At 39.4% G+C, this 17548-nt stretch overlaps 1 protein-coding gene across 6 annotated transcripts in view; it reads left to right on the top strand.

Annotated features, from left to right (window-relative positions):
• The window catches only part of NTNG1 (netrin G1), a 344331-nt gene that overhangs the window by 239797 nt on the left and 86986 nt on the right, over positions 1 to 17548 (top strand). For all 6 annotated transcript variants that reach the window (XM_030824968.1, XM_030824970.1, XM_030824974.1 and 3 more), the window contains exon 4: positions 15464 to 15636. In XM_030824968.1, coding sequence (XP_030680828.1) covers positions 15464 to 15636 — 173 coding nt within the window. The remainder of the gene's footprint in view (positions 1 to 15463; positions 15637 to 17548) is intronic.

Here is a 17548-nt window from a genome sequence, read left to right as displayed (position 1 = left end):
TAAGGCAAGTGGAATTCAAATTGGAGCATTTTAGACATGAGACAGAAGACCTGGATACAAGAGAAGGAACGAATGTCAATAAAGGTGCTATTCTCAGAACTGTCTCCCTGGGGGGAAAAATACTGGAGTATTTATCCTCAAACATCTGTTTCTTTGAGAGTTGCTCCTGGGAAGTTAAATCACCTCTGGCTTGTTCAACTTGGCTGGCCAAGCACCAAGCATGTTAAGGCAAAAGGCAAGAGACTATGAAGCTGACTGTTGGGAGAACTGTCTGCAGTGACCTTCGGGGGAAGCCACAGGAAAATTTGAAAGGCAATGATGCTACCCACTTTTTATTTTTTCAAGCACAAAACCCTAATTAATCTTTCTTTTTTTTTCCATGAAATGATTTTGATAACCTGTTAAAGCCATAGCAGAAATTTTCGGCAAATAAAGCGAGGCAAAGTGATCTCCATTTTCAAACATTTAAAAGATGAAAGTTGCCTTACTTTGTTTAAAGTATTGCTAATAGGACTTGGGGGAGATGGGAGAAGGAGGTGTGTGGAGAAGAGCTAAGTCATTATGTTATCACTTTAAAACCAGTTTGGCTTTATATTCCGTTACACATATACTCCCTAGGGATAAGTTTTTTCATCTGTAAAACAGGGATAGTGATACTTTCTTGTATCTCTCTCATAAGGCTGCTGTATAAATGAAGTAAAACACCATAACACTGTTAGGAAAATGTACTCTTATGAAGGCATATTTAAACATGAAGTAGTTCAATACTGCTAGCTAATTTACTATTGTTATTATTATTTCTCTGATCCTGGTTTTCATGTTTCCACAGCGAGGAGATAGAATTAGATACTTTTTCCAGCAAGTGTTTATTAAGAGCTTACTGCACACCAGGCACTATGGAAGGCCTTGTTCAGAACCTGGGGATTCAGCCCTGCCTGTCTCCTGACCATCCCCTGACCATCCCCTGCCGGTCCCTTACCCTCAAGAAGCTCATAGTTCTGGTTCCTTTCCTCCACACTACTACAGCGCCTCACAGTACACCAAGGTTTCTTCTCATCCTTCTGTTAAATATAAAACAAAAATGAGAAAATCTGATGACCCTGGAGTATGAGTTGAAACATCAGGTTCCTTTTATCTGTTTGTTTTGCTTGTTCATCAATGGTTCAATGCTCAGAAATAGTAAAAACTTAACCACAGGGTCCTCTATATTGTGAGTATTAAACAACTATTTTATAAATGATTGATTATGACAACAGGTAGGACCTAAAGCTTATCAGGTACCTACTCATGAGGTGTTGATGGTGGCACTTGACATGTTATGTCATTCAAAAGTCACGATAAAACCGAATGAAGAGCTTATTGTCATCTCTATTTTACAGATAGGAGCTAGACCTAGAGAAGCAAAGTCACTAGCCTAAGGTCAAACAGCTTTTAAAGTGATAAAGGGCAGAGTCAAATCTAACTCTAACTCCAGAATATAGCACCTTTATCTTTAACTAAAAAAAAAAAAAAGTCACTTTATTTTAACTAATTTGTTTCGTAAGCATTGCATAAGATTAGAACTAGAATGGGCTTTGAAATTAGCATATTCTAATGCCTGCCTCCTAGTGATATCATTTCTCCATTTTCCAAAGCTAAATGCTAGGTAGAAAACTCTAGTTGATCCAGATCATGTTTTCAGGCCAGGCCATAAGTTGCAGATTGCTGCTCAATCCATTGTTTTGCATCCAGTCTAGCTCATTCAGGTTGGGAGGTGAAGTAACATGATGTACTGTGTGCTGTAGCCAGGTATGTTAGTTAGCATCTTTGGGTTGCAAGTGTTAGAAAAATAATCCAAACCAGTTTAAACCAAATAGAGATTATTTGGCTTACATAACTAGGAATCCAGGACACAGCTAGATAGGGACAGGCTGGAGCATGGGCTACATAAAGTCATCAGGACATTGACCCTCGCTCTTGGTTTTACTCTCCTCTGTCTTGTCTTTATTCTAAGCCAGGATTCTCCATGTCATGGCCAAAATGATGACCAGTTCCAAGTTTACCTTCTATCAGGTTGGCAGTATTGTAATTAAAAGGACTTGTCTCTCCCATGATCTCAGCAAAGGCCCCAGGGCCAATTTTCATAGTTGGTTTCAAATTTGAACCAATCACAATGGTTGGTTCAATTTTCCTTGAACCAACCATTGTGCCAGGAAGATAGAATGGATTGATGGGCTGAACCTGGCTTCTCCGTTCTCCCTGATTGCCAGAAGTTGGGAATTACTTAGCCTGAGAATGAGGAAGAGTGGTCCCAAAGGGTTGTTATCAAAGAAGGAAGAAGGTATTGGGGTGTGCAAAAGCTACAGCATGCAACCTCACTACAATTTAGATATTGCCGGAAGGCAGGGACAGTCAAGGAGCCAATGTGAGACATTTTTCAACATAGATCAAAGCCTTTAAATTTCAAAGAAATTAGCCCCAGAAAGCCAGCCCAGCCCAACTAGTGAATCAGCTAGTTATGATTGAACCCAGGTCTCTTGATCATATATCATTTGACTCTAAAAATGTGACATTGATCCATGTTAAATTATTTTAAATTTCACTTTTCATTAAAACATTTGTACACACTTTGTGCAGACCCCACTTTGGAATATTTAATCAGATAGACAGAAAGATTGCATGCATTGACTATAATTATGACAGTGTCAAGAAATCCAGTAGTAACTATCTGGTTATTTTTTTCTTGGCCATGTCCTATCTGTTGTATCATTTCAGACATCATTGCTGTTCTTCATTTCTCTTTTCAGGGTTCTTTGTGTCTTTGCTTTAGAGCCTTTGTTTCTATTCTTAAGTGGCACAGTTTGGGTCATTGGTCTTGACAAATAAGATCAGACTCCTTTGGTGGGCTTGGGTTTTTGGTTTTGTTTTCCCTTTCCTTCTCTCTCTCTCTTTACTTTTTGTTTTGTTTTTGTTCTTTAAAACTTCAACTTTTCCAAGACTTGTTAACAAAAGTAGGCCACCAAATAAGAGGAAAAAAAAAAGAGCTTTGCTAGGTGCACTCTTCTCTATTGGAAATTATTTTATTTCTCAGAAAAGGGAGAATTAGAAGAAAGCTATTTTCCCCAATTTTCCATACCATCCATGGGAATCTTAATTCAATTTCCTCTCAAATTTTGTAGTAAAAACTAAAAGTATGGAATAAAGTTGCTGGAGTGTAGTATTCTTTTACACAGATTTGATGTTTTAAAATTCCTAGTCGTAGAGCTATTTACTCAGCCTGATCCATTTCTAATCAGAGTGTAATATAACCATTTGATGAAATAATCTTTCTTTAAGTAGACAAGTATACATATTTAAGAGATATCAAAACCTTACCTGATAATCTAGCCTGATAGAAGAGGGCTATGGAGTCAGATGGCTCACAGCTCTCTAGCCAGAGCCTGCCTGACCTCTGTGGCTTTGCAAAACCCAGGAGAGCATTAGGTTTATTCCTGATCTATTTTTCTTTTCTCACAGTTTCCCCTATAAAAAATTATATTGTTTAATCCAAGGAAGTATATAAGAAATTATCATGGTATAGTTCACATCAAATCGGAAATAAAAACCTAAGTGAAAGAAATATTTCACTTATGTGGTTCTATAAAGAGAAAAAAAGAAAGAGATCTAATATAGAAGTTGGTTACCATAAACCACAGAATGGATGAATATGTGTGAAAATAGCTTGAATACATCAAAAATCTTTATAAGCTCTAGGACTATTTTATTTATCTTCATAGCAGTCCTACATTATAGCTAATAATAATAGTCTTGAGTTACATGGAAGGAAGCTGAGACTCAGTTGGATGCACCCAGAGGTTAATGAGAGAGCCAGGACTTGAACTTAGCCCCTTTTGTCACCAGAGTTCAAGCTCTTAACACAATGTTGCCCTATTCCTCTTATAGACTCTGGTTACTTGAACGTTGCTCATTTGTATTTCTGGGGCTGGAAAACCCTAAATTTTCTGTTTCCTCAAAAGGGCATAGAATATAAAAGTTTGCCACACCTGTGCATATATTAAGCATCTAGTTTTTTTAATGCTGTTAATTGCTTATTGGCCTTGGGTTAACTTAGTTTTAATTTAACAAGCCCTTTGCCTACCAGTCTTCGGACAGATTGGTTTTGTGGAGAACGGTTGCAATCTGGATTGTAATAATTATCTTGTTATGTCTTTTATCCTTCAGCACTCCTTATCTAACCAGATTCCTCATGAGTTTAGCAAATGGTCACAGAGCACCATCATATTCCTGCACCAATCTTGAACAGTTCATTATCTCAAACTTGTAAGCTCCTATTTTCATTTTATAGTCATGGTACTCTAGCCTCCCTTGCAAGCTTGGAAATAGAATAGGGCTACTTTTCCTATTATCTAAAAGAACCAGCAGCTCACTGAATCATGTAATCTGACGCTTCACTATACTCAAGTTTAGAGTCTCAAGTACGGTTTAAATGGAACTTTTAGGTAATTTTTTTTAATGCCAAGATGTCTAACTCATTTATTGCCTAAAGGTACAAGAAGACTTTCTGGTCCTTGTTCCATCAACTTTTGGGGCAAGCCAATTGCTACATATATATATATGTAGCAATATATATCTTATGGTTATATATATAACCATATATATATGGTTATACATATATATAGTATACATATATATGTAGCAATATATATCTTATGGTTTTATATATATATAACCATAAGATCCCACTGTCCATGAAGAAATGATCAAAATCTCAGTTTTTAGTTTACATTCCCAGAGGAAATGGTATAGCAGTCGATTTCTCTGTTTATTTGTTTTTTCTTTATAGTCTATACCAGTCAGTTTCCAAAGATAATTTTCTCAAGAACAGTGCTCAAGACAAGAAAATCCCATCAACCAGGAGCCATATTAGGTACTCATTATATTTCTGAAAGAGTGAGCTCAAGAACTCTATGGAAACCTGGCCTCTCGGTTTGCAGAGAGGCTGCCTAGAGCCCTAATGCCCCTTCTTTCATGTATGCTTCTCCTATAATACAGGAATTCATATGCAGATTGGCTGTTGTCCTCTTTGTTGGTCTTTTGACATGTGGCTGCTTTCAAAAAATTATAAGAAGATATCTATTTCACATTAAACTTTGGTCATTGCATATTTTGGAAAAATACATCTTCTAAAAACATTTTGCTTAGCAGTGATAACTACTGTCAAACTCCGGGTTTTTATTAATAAAGAAAGGAATCATAGAATGCTGAACAGATCGGAGTCTTCTCTTTCCTCTGGCATCAGGATCAGGCTAGGCACATTTGACATTTCATGATCTAGGCTTTTGCTGTAATATTGTACTTAATTATACAAGTGATGATAATAATAGCTTATATTTATTAAGTGATTAATATATACCAGGCCCTGTGTTCAGATATCAGTTGTGTGAAGACAAACTCATGTTAACAGTGCCCTAGGGCTGGGATCGTGGCCTCTGCTCCATATAGCCACTTTGACACACGTTTCCTAACTACAATGGAAGTGGTCTGAGGGCTGGGATTCAGTCCCCTCACCGCCACGCCACCACTCTCTGGTCTCTGCCATAGTCCATGTGATCCATGATGGCTCCACACTCTGTTCTTATTCCAGGAAATAAATGAGAAATTGAGGAATGAGTTTCACAGAAGCCATGCCTGCTAATATCCCATCGGTCAGAACATAGTCATATGGCCACATCTAGCTAGAGAAGGTGTTGAGAGGTGTTGTCTTTATACTGGTGACTGTGTACCCAGCTAAAACTGTGCTATTGTGAGGAAAAAAAAAAAAAAGATTACATATCAGTTACCAGTCTTGGCCTTATTGTGTCATATCATTTAATGCTCCTAACAACCCCTTTGGTAGGTATCTTATTATCCTTATTTTACAGAGGAAGTAAATTGAGCTTAAGGAACTTGCCTAAAGCTCCCTGCTGCAGCAGGGCTACGTGATTCCAGGGCTGAAACTCTAATCCACTATTTTCTATTCTATTTTGGATAAATGCCATACTTTTAAGAATGTTGTTGTTTTTTTAAAAAAATGTACAATTCAGTGGTTTTTATTATATTCAAAATGTTGTGCAACCATCACCACTAATTCCAGAACATTTTTATCACTCAAAAAGAAAGCCCCTATCCATCAACAGTCACTCCCCGTGTGCCCCTCGTGCCCCTCTCCCCATCTCCTGGCATCCACTAATCTACTTTCTGTCTCTATAGACTTGCCTATTCTGGGCATTTCATATGAAGGAAACCATATATATATATATATATATATATATATTTCTTTTTTTTTTCTTTCTTCCTTTAAGACGGGGTTTCACTCTTGTTGCCCAGGCTGGAGTTCAATGGCATGATCTTGGCTCACTGCAGCCTACACCTCTTGGATTCAAGCAATTCTCCTGTCTCAGCCCTCCGAGTAGCTGGGATTACAGGCGCCCGCCAACATGCTCAGCTAAATTTTTTTTGTATTTTTAGTAGAGATGGGGTTTCACCATGTTGGCCAGGCTGGTCTTGAACTCCTGACCTCAAGTGATCTGCCCGCCTCGGCCTCCCAAAGTGCTGGGATTACAGGCATAAGCCACCACTCCTGGCAGGAAATCATATATTACGTGGCCTTTTGTGTTTGACAGTTTTCACATAGCACAATGCTTCCAAGGTTAATTCATGCTGTAGCATGTATCAGTACTTCATTCTTTTTTATGGCAGAATAATATTCCATTATATGGATATACTGAATTTTGTTTATCTGTTCATCAGTTGATGGACATTGGGTTGTGTTCCCTTTTTGGCTATTATGAATAATGTTGCTTTTAATATTTGCATATAAGTTTTTATGTGGACATATTTTCAGTTCTCTTGGATAAATACCTAGATGTAAAATTTATGGGTCATATGGTAACTATCTTTTTGAAGAACTGCCAGACTATTTTGCAAAATGGCTGTACCACTTTGAAAGTGTAAAAACACATTTTATACTCCCAATAGCAATCTCTGAGGATTCCAATTTCTCCACATCCTTGCAGCATTTGTTATCATCCATCTTTGTTTTATTATAGCCATCCTAGTGTGAATCAGCATCTCATGGTCATTTTGATTTGCATCTCCCTTAATGACAAATGATGTTGAACATATTTTTTCATGTGCTTATTGGCTATTTGTATATCATCTTCCTAAAATATCTATTCAGATTCTTCACCCATTTTCTAATTGGGTTATTTGTCATTTTATAAATCAGTTGTTAGCATTCCTAATATGTTCTAAACATAAATACCATTTTAAACAGTAAGTGCAACACATTTTGATATAGTTAAATTGTTCAATTATTGTATGAATGCACCAATCAGTAGATTTGACAGAATTTCCAAACAAAATAATCGGTCCAGTTTGTGAGTACAGCTAGAACCTTAGTGCTAGTCCAGTTTGGGCCAAAAATTTTCCAATAGAATTCTGGTGGAAGGGAGAGGGCTTGCATAAGCCTCACCCATATTTTAGTTTTTCTGTTCATCAGAACTCTGACATACTGGTGAGCTCTACAGTGTTTCTCAAATCTTACTGTGCATCTAAGTCATGTGAAGTCTTGTTAACATTGCAGATTCTGCTTTAGTAAGCCTAGAGGAGGCCTGAGATTTCTAACAAGCCCTCTGGTGATACAGAAGCTGCTGGTCCGTGGACCACACATTGATTAGCAACATTAGAGTATTAAGTGTTAACATTGCTGTCTAGAACCTTGAGTCTAATTGTTATATGAACCAGATTGCTTAGTTCTAATCTCAGACAGAGTAATGTCCTAGATCCAGCATTTGGAATTGACTCTTGGCTGCCACTTACCAGCAGTGTGTTTCTTTGAGCAAGTTACTTTACTGCTCTCAGCCACACTTTCCACATCTGAAAATAACAGGTAATTATACCTCCTTCTCAGAGTGATAATGAGGATGAGGTGAAATAATGTACATAAAGCATCTATTACAGTTCCAGGTATATGAAGGGCCTTGGTAATTGTTGGCCGTCTTTTTTCCACTTGCCTTCAGTAGTAGAGACTGTCTCCCTCTGACTGTTCAGTGCAAAGGCATCATCATCACTAGAGAGACAACTAAGTGTCCCTACCCTACTTTGTTATATTGTCATGATTAGATACAGAGAGTATTACTCTGTTTATAGTCTGTAGTTATTCTGTGTATGTTTCGTCTTCTCTACTCAACAGATTCTATGTTCTTGGGGATTAGGACTATATGTTGCCTTCTGTTTGAATCCCTATGCGACCTCTCATGGTGCTATCCATAGAATATCCCATTAATTAATGCTCACAGAATGAATCAGACAGCCCAAGTCCATAGTAGTAGAGATAGTAACTATAGAAATAATAATGGAAACTAACATTTGTTAAGAACTTTGTGTCAGATACTATCTTAAGGGCTTACATGCATCATCTGGTTCAAGCCACACAACCGTCCTTTGAAACCCCTCCATTTCTTGCCCTTGTTTTACAGAAAAGGCAACTGAATTTTAGCTGTACTCAGGAAGAGTGAATGCCCTCTGCAGTTGTAAGAGCAAAGTTCTGGAGGCAGGCTGCCCATGGTCTAAATTCCTGCTCCATTTTGTACCAGCTGGGATTCAGAACACTTTAATATTCAAATGCATGATCATCTGTAATCATTAGTGCAGGTCTCATGGGATTGTTGTGAACTTGGTATGAAACAATATGTGAAAAGTGCAAAAGGCAATTAGCACAATGCCAGGTGCTTAGAATTATTCAGACAATGTTAGCTTTGTTTAGTTGTTGATTTGTTAAGTTACTTATCCCGGCCTTACAGTAAGTAAGTGGCAAAGGAGGGATTTGAACTCAGGCTATTTCAGTGTCCCAGTGTCATAACTCATCAACTCTAAGTTATGTTGCTTCACATCTCCCATTTCAAGTAATGTGTTAAGGTGGGAAATTCATGTGTCTATGTAAAGAAAGTCAAACGTCAAGGTGGCTGCAGAGACAGAAAAAGAATGTGAGAGGCACTGTATAATGTATCTCTCTTTTAAAATACGGATAGCACGGCCGGGCGCGGTGGCTCACGCTTGTAATCCCAGCACTTTGGGAGGCCGAGGCGGGCGGATCACGAGGTCAGGAGATCGAGACCACGGTGAAACCCCGTCTCTACTAAAAATACAAAAAAATTAGCCAGGCGTGGTGGCGGGCGCCTGTAGTCCCAGCTACTCGGAGAGGCTGAGGCAGGAGAATGGCGTGAACCCGGGAGGCGGAGCTTGCAGTGAGCCGAGATCGCGCCACTGCACTCCAGCCTGGGCGACAGAGCGAGACTCCGTCTCAAAAAAAAAAAAAAAAAAAAAAATACGGATAGCACAAAGCTCCAGTATTTGTGCTAACACATTCTCTAAAAGCATTTGTATAGCTAGTGCCAATCCAATTGAAGAGGTGCAAGCAGAGGATGATCCACATTTTGGAATGCCTAAAACTTACTTCTTTTGGGGGTGCAGGGACCCAAGGGGCCTCATTAAGGAAAAACTCTCATTAATAAAAATAAATATCTTACTTGAGTAAATTATACCAAAGCATATTACCATGTGAACATATTGCTAGGGTCCTCCTCAGAGCCCTGAAAGGGCTCCGAAGCTAAACTTCATCCACTTCATGGCGAATCCTCCTATGGCACAAAAGTAACCAAAACTCTGACTGCACAACAGCAAGCCTGGCCTGCATTCCTGTTTTTCTTCACAAAGGGACATTTTTTAAATTTCTTTGTCTCAGTACCTCTATTTGGAACATTAGTAATAGGCTATATGGACCTCTAGCTCACAGGAAATTCTGGCGGATAACAGGCTTCCCAGAATAGATATATTAAGTTATAAAAAATTAAAAATGAGGCAGACGGTATAGGTTTTTCACACCTACTGGCAGGTGGCACAGAACTAAATGTTGGAGCATTTTTATAAGCAAGATTAAATTGACTCATGACAGCTGGTCACTAAAATACAGGAAGTGCAGATCTGGTTGAAAGCGAGAACACACTGGTGTTCGTAAAGTTTGCATCACAGACTAGAGCTCACTTTTTTTTTTTAAGTCTGCCTTAGCGACACCCTTATTTGGCAATGTCTGCCATTTGTCACTTGCACACAAGTAGATCTTCAAGGAACATGCAGGTCAATTAGTTCTATCTGCAATGCCTAGGTATGAGTACTCTGGGTGTAAACAGAATTGGTGAATAGACTTGGCTCTCGAGAACATCAGACATGTGACTGCTAGCAGAGCCTTTTAGGTCTCCACTTGTCCAGTCCTCCCCCTCCTAAAGCGACAGGATAAATAGACGTGGGAGCTGGATGGCCATGGGAATAGATAATGAATCTGTCAGAGACAAGTGGGATGTCACAGAAGTCTGCCCTCTACCCATCATGAGGCCGGAGGTCACAGCACCAGGAATTGACAGCAATCTCCCAGCATTGTGAAATCTTTTTTTTTTTTTTTCCTGGTTGGAGGAAGAGCCCTCTGGCAAGGGCTCTAAATAACAGGTTTTCACATCTGATTGGAATGAGGCTGATGAGGATAAACTGAGCTGTGGAAAATGAAAGGGAGTCATCTCCGAACAAAGGCAATATCCTGGTGCCTCACCCTCTGCTTGCACTGTTCAGCCCCAGCACAGCAATTGTTACAGTGACTAAGCAAAGACAGCCCAAAAGCTTCACCAGATGTGAAGTTACAGTTTTAGCGAACGTTCAAGCAATGCCCTTCCTCCAACTTCAGCTGGACCAGGGTGGCCATCCTTGCATGAGACATTGAAGCTAAAAGAGGCACATTTCAGAATAATTATGCTATGCAAATGCTGCGTTTTTTTCTCTCCCCTGAGCTGTGTTCTTTTCCTAGGTCTTTCAAACATTGTTTAGGCAGCTCTTGTTTTGGGTTTCAGTCATCTGATAAATCTCCTGGAGTTTAAATGAAATTAAACTGGGTTTATGATATCTCACAAATTTCATAGCATCTCCTTTCTCCAATGTAATATAAGTTATGAAAACCAACAATGAGGGCATGTGGCAATTTTCAACACACATCATGGAGTGTTTAATTTAGTACAATGTCTATTAATTTTTCATTAATTAGTCCATTGTCAAATTAGACACAGTAGAACACGCATATGACATTCCTGCTTTCAGGAAGCTTACTTGTTTATTATGATTTGTCTTAATCATCTAAGTTTTCAAGCACTTATTATGTGCCAAGAACCGCAACACACACTAGGAATGTTACAATAAATAAAGCAGACATGACTGCTGCCTCCCAGGAACTTATCCTCTAGTGAGGATGACAGAATAAGCAATTAAAATACAGCCTACAGTCTATAGCAAAGATACTATGGGCTTTATTATGCAACTAGCCTTGCCTTATGTCATAGGAGCACACAGAAAAGGCATCCTGGTGGACCAGAGAAACATTCCAACTAAGGGCAGATATTTTTTGAATACCAGAAAGGAGCCAGCCACTGACATATACAGGTTAATATCTGAAGGGAAGAATTATCCTAATCAAAGAGGTAGGAATAGGAGAGTAGAATGTTGTAGGCAGAAGAAACTGCTTATAAGAATACCTGAAGGCAAAGTTTGAAGAACTAAGTGTAGAGTTAGGAGTGGTACAAATGAAGCTGGAAAAGGGGCAAGAGATAAATTGCAAAAAGAACTTGCCAGCCATGTTACAGAGCTTGGACTCTATCCTGAAAATAATGGGAGATCTTACAATGGTTCTGTTCCAGAAGTGACCCAAAATATATCTGTGTAAAAAAATATTTTGACTATTGTGTTGAGGTTGGGTAGAGAGGAGCATGCCTGGAGCACAAAATTCTGATTAGAAGTTCTTGTAATAAACCAGATCAAAGATGATGATCACAGCTAAGAAAGTGATTGTTGCTAGAACTGTATGGATTGGAAAGAGAATCAAGGAAGAGTGCATTAGTCCATTTGCACTGTTATAAAGGAATACCTGAGACTTGGTAATTTATAAAGAAAAGAGGCTTATTTTGGCTTACAGTTCTGTAAGCTGTGTACAAGAAGCATGATGCCTGCATCTTGCTCAGTTTCCGGTGAGGGCCTCAGGAAGTTTCCACTCATGGTAGAAGGCAAAGGGGAAGCAGGCATGTCACATGGCAAGAGCAGGAACAAGAATCGGGGAGGGAGGTGCCACACTTTTTAAACCGCCAGATCTTGCAAAAACTCATGGAGTGAGAACTCATTCGCCAGACTAGATGTGGTAGGAAAAGGAGAGGGATACGTCATTCTTGCCTAACTGGGTGGAAGATGGTACAATTTACTAAGAAAGCACAGAAGGAAGAACAGGTGAGGCAGGAAGCTGAAGAGTTTAGTTTGGGGACATATTGAGTTAGATTTGTCCAGGAGGCATTTTGATGAATAAATCTGAAGCCTGGGAGAGAGATCTGAGATGGAGATACAGAGCCCAGACTTACCAGCATTTTGATTAGATATTCTTCACGTGGTGTAATGGAGGGAGGGGCCTCTATGGACCCCTGTGGGTAACAGAGAATCTCCGAGTCTCCTAAAATGTTTTCACACTTTGAGCTTCCTTTAAATATATTTATTTGGGGTGGGGGAGATGATGTGAATTTGCTTTAAAAGGTTTGTAATGCAAAGGAAGTTAAGGAGTGCAGACAAAAATTGAAGGGACAACTAGATAAGAGTGCGCAGGGAGAGTGTCCTGGCTGTGCTGGGCCAGAACCCAGAGAACAGCATGTGTAGTCAACAGGCTGAAGAGGTTCCTGAAAATCAGCTTGGGTATCCGGAGGGGAGAGTGTCAGGGGAGAGGGAGTGGTCCAGAGTCCCGGCCCCTGAGGAAACAAATAAGGCATGGAAAAGTATCCCTTGGATTTTCAACAAGGAGGTCTTGGGTGATTTGGCAAGGGAGGCTGTGGTCATTTGGAAGGACTGAGTGAGTGGGAGATGAGAGAATGGAGGTGGCAAGTATAGGAAACTCAAGAAGGGAGGGGAGAGGACTTAGGAGGTAGCTGGAGAAGATGACCAGACACACAGTGGGTATTTCTTCACCTTAAGATGGGAGAGGCTTGTGCAACGAGTGAGAAAATTTATAAGTACGAAAAGCCTTTAGTAACAACCAATGCAAGCAAACACACACATTTAAGGAAATCAGAAGAGTAGAGCTCAGGGTATGTACAGTGGTCAGGATGGATTTCAGAGAATGGTTATGAATTCAGTTGAGCCTTGAATGATTAATAAGATTTTGGACAGCTGAGAATGAGCCATTAATTGGAAGATATCTGAGAAAAAAATAAGACTAAACATTCATCTGTTCTCCTTTTACCTCCTTTTATTATTCAGAGAATATCTTCTCAGCTAATATAATGTCTTTAGAATGAAAATTGCCTATAACTCAGAGTGACTACAAGTATGAAAGTATTAACAGTTACAAGATACATAATCCAATTTACAATTACTCCTTGCATTCTTGATCTTCACGAAGGAAACCAGCATATTCTTTGGGATCACATTGTTCAATTTCCTCATTTGGCATTTTTAACACCAGATATGGTGCTAAATCAGTATAAGCTGGTGCTTCTATCACTTAGGTTTTAAACATACTCTGCATATAGAAACACACCCATAAATAAAGGTGTTAATGTTGGAAGGAGAAAGATCCTTTAATAAGCAACCTAGCACAAGTAATTCCCTGCATGTAGGAGATTGTTATAGGACCTAGCTCATAATTAAACATTGCCTATTTAACTGAATTATTTTTATCTTACCTTTTTAAAGAGTATACAAATGTTCATTTTCAAAGGTGACATTTATGTGTCTAAGTTGAACAAGCTTATTATAATTCATAAGTACACAGAGAACAGATTGTAGCAAGAAGTATTAAACATTGTAATAGACCCCCGAGGAAGCTGTAGCTTGGTCTTCCCAGACAGGTTTGCGTAGATGGTGGTTGCTTTAGGACTACACCTTTTAGTTAAAAGAGAGCCCAACAGCTTTCAGTAATAGTCTTAACCATTCCTTTTTTTCCTTGTCGTAAGTATGGGTCAGTGTTCCAAACAGATTATGGACGCACTAAAGAAAAACTTGGTCATTGCTATACAGACATTAGAGAAGCCAACAGGGTTGTTCAGGAGTCTCATTTTCCTACCTAAGAAAGAGCATTCTGTTCTTTTTCCCAGTTCATGGCATTTGGCCCAAGAGAAAAATAAAATAAAATACTATAATATTTTTTGGTCTTTATGAAACTTGATTTTCTATATTTTTGTCCTAGTTCCTGGAAGAGGCCATGTTTCTCTCTCTTTCTCTCACACACACACATACACACACACACACACACACACACATACACACACACAGTCTCTCTCTCTCTCTCTCTGATTCTGACCTATCTTGGTTCTCTACCCCCACAGCCTGGGTGCCCAGGTTCTCTCCCATGTGTGGACCATCTCTTCCCACATACATTATTCTGACCTCTGGTTGTGGCCATTTTGTCAATGTAGGCTTTACCTTTCCAGAGGATATGGTGTGATACAGTTTATATCCTGCTTCCTCAACAAATACCAAGTTAGCCATTGCAATTTTAAAGTCCAAGACTTCAGGCATTGGGATATATTTTTGTGGAAATTGCATATTCCATTGTTGCCTCTCATATATCTTGGCTTTATTCATAGGCAGCAAAGGCCAGGCCTTGGCTAATGACTTCCAAACCCTGCCACATGAATGGTTTTTTTTCTCCTTTAGGATTCCAGGCATCTTTTATTAGAGTCATTTGGCCTGTTTCTGAGAGCCCTTTGTGATTCCCCAATTTGCTGTGAGTGGGATGTCTGAGAATTACTGTCCCACCTCCCTTCGGGTCTGTTAGCGGCCTTGGTGGAAAATCTCTTCTGATCTGAGGAAATGTCATTTTAGAGTGCAGAATGAGAACACTTGATTATAATTTCTTGGGTTTCTAAGAATAAGTCTGAGTAGCAAATTACTTTAATGGTTATCTTCCTTTTTAAACAAATAAGAATTGTCTCAACGATTTAAAGAAAAAAGATAACATTGTTCTTTAAACTCAAACGAAGCCCAGATGAAATTGTCATAGATTTGTTAATATCACAAAAAGACCTTTTCCTAAATGACAGTATTTTGGAACCTGTTGGGAACCCCTTGATTTTGGAGCACAGTTTTCTTGCGGGAGCTTCAGGCCCCCACTGACTTGACTGCTATTCGGCTTTCTCAAAGTGCAGTGTAAGGACAGACTATATCGTAACAACCCTGCCCCCTGCAAACGGCTCTTTTTAGGAAGATTCTGAGGGCTGGGCTTGCAAATCTATCTCTTACTAAATGCCTCTGTGTATCACTAAAGCACTGCGTGGTTTGAGAGGCACAACCCTTGGAGACAGATCAGGAAAGCCTCGGTGGTCACCAAGACCAACTTATCTGACAATGAACTCTTTGTCTCTCCTCTGCCCAGGTGCAAGTGTAATCTCCATGCCACTGTGTGTGTGTATGACAACAGCAAATTGACATGCGAATGTGAGCACAACACTACAGGTCCAGACTGTGGGAAATGCAAGAAGAATTATCAGGGCCGACCTTGGAGTCCAGGCTCCTATCTCCCCATCCCCAAAGGCACTGCAAATACCTGTGAGTAACTTTGCTTGGTAACAGCATATTCTGTGCACAATGAGGTGATAGTTCCTCTCAATTTTGCTTACAATTGTGGTTTTATTCCTCTTACCAGTTGTCTCATTCTTCTTTAAAGTGCAGTGAAAGTTTTAGTCCCTATCTTACCTCATGTAGACATCTTTTAGCACTCTGATCATCGGTAAAATTCAGTCATCTAACATTCACATCAAATGCGTTGGGAAATGATACTTGACATTACAGAAGGAATTTTTTTCTAAGTGGGTGAGACAGGAGGTGATTTTTTTCCTCCCCCAAATTAATTTCCTATTAAAATATCAAAGGCCTTGAAAACTCTCAATCCTTATTTAATTTTAGCCATAAACAATTTACAGAAATTATTTGAATGCTTATAGCCGCATTTCCCCTAGTGAGTATCCTGAGAGATGCTTTGTCCAGAAGATTTTTTCCCGCTACAGTTTTAGCTAGGACCTAACTTTGCCTTGTGAAAAGCTTGGCTGTTTCCAAACTCCAGCAATTGAAACATACCTGCTTTGGATCCTGCGTGTAGAGGCCCCCTTTGGATAAAGAGCATGACTGTAGGCCTGTGGGGACCACATTAAGAAAAAACGTTTTTCTACGCATGTTAAAGAGTGCAAGCATTATCTGCATCTACAGAAACCATGTGTGTGCCCCCACTGAAATCCCTGATTCCCCATAGGAAAACAGGCTCTGACATGCTCACAGAGAAATGTGATTATTTGCTGAATAATTTGCCCAATTCCATGGATGGACCAATTAACTGCCTGCAACAGCCCAAGGTTTGCACTCTTTAAAAAGTAGAGAAAGGGGGAGATTAGAACGTCCCCATTCAGTGAGAACTAACAGAAGCAGCAGGACAGTGAGCACGAGAGAATCAGAACCTGAGAAGCCACTGGTTCCCTAGAAGGGTAAGAATGTTATCAGGCACTTCAAAGCAGCAGCTGTGAGAAACCACACCTAAGAACTAATATCATAGGAAACAGGACTTTATCAAGTTAAACGTAAGAGTAATGGACCAAATAACAAGCCATGAAGTATGGGGGCATGAAATTATGATAACATTTCTATGAAGCAGAAAGAAATCCTTCAAAAGGTTTGAAAAAATCCCTCTTTGTAAGTGTATTCAGTTGCTCTCAGTGTTAAAAGAAAAAAACTGACTTCTTGCTCCTAAAATTAATACATTAATGCTCTGTTGAGCAGAAACGTGGATGTTTCAAGGTGATTTTATTAATGGAGACTCTGTGGCCTTTCCTCAATTGTTGAGGGCCATAGACTCATGAATTTGGAAGGGATCTTGCAAGGTTATTTGTTGCAATACCCTGTGGCTGGCTACCTAAGAACTCCTATGAACGCAGTTGTCAAATTTAGTTTAAAGCTTTCCTAAAATGAAAATGGCTCAGATTTCCTCTTTAATGTCTGCTCCTTCTTTAGTAGAAAAGGCTGGAAGAGTGTGATGTTCACAAACACTTCCTGGCATTCTGGCTTGTCCTCAGGGCAGGTCAACTTGCCAAGGCCACTGGAGAGGCAGCAGGGGAAGGCTGCTGTTGAAGGCCTCAGCTTCTATTCTAACATGACCTTGTTCTTCTACCCATAACTATACTTTGAAGTTTTTATTTCGAGACATTTTCACTGGAAAGACTTTCTTGTTTCATCCAAGTTTTCGCATTGAAATTGATTTCTTGTTATAATCATCATGGAAATGACATATATACCCCGAATCCTTTGCATATTGAAGATCACCAAGTCACTTTCTGACCAAAGGAATGAAACTTCTTTCAGTTTTCCTTGTAGGTCCAATTGTCCACCTATCCCTTAGTTTTACTGGTTTTCTCTACACTTTTTGGATGTTTTTCCTCACTGATGTTAAAATAGGCAGGTGATGGATGGACCC

The sequence above is a fragment of the Nomascus leucogenys genome, chromosome 12 (assembly GCF_006542625.1).
Source record: "Nomascus leucogenys isolate Asia chromosome 12, Asia_NLE_v1, whole genome shotgun sequence".
NCBI classification, from domain to species: domain Eukaryota; kingdom Metazoa; phylum Chordata; class Mammalia; order Primates; family Hylobatidae; genus Nomascus; species Nomascus leucogenys.
The sequence above is the reverse complement of the archived record's forward strand: the minus strand, read 5'-3'. Positions and strand labels throughout refer to the sequence as shown.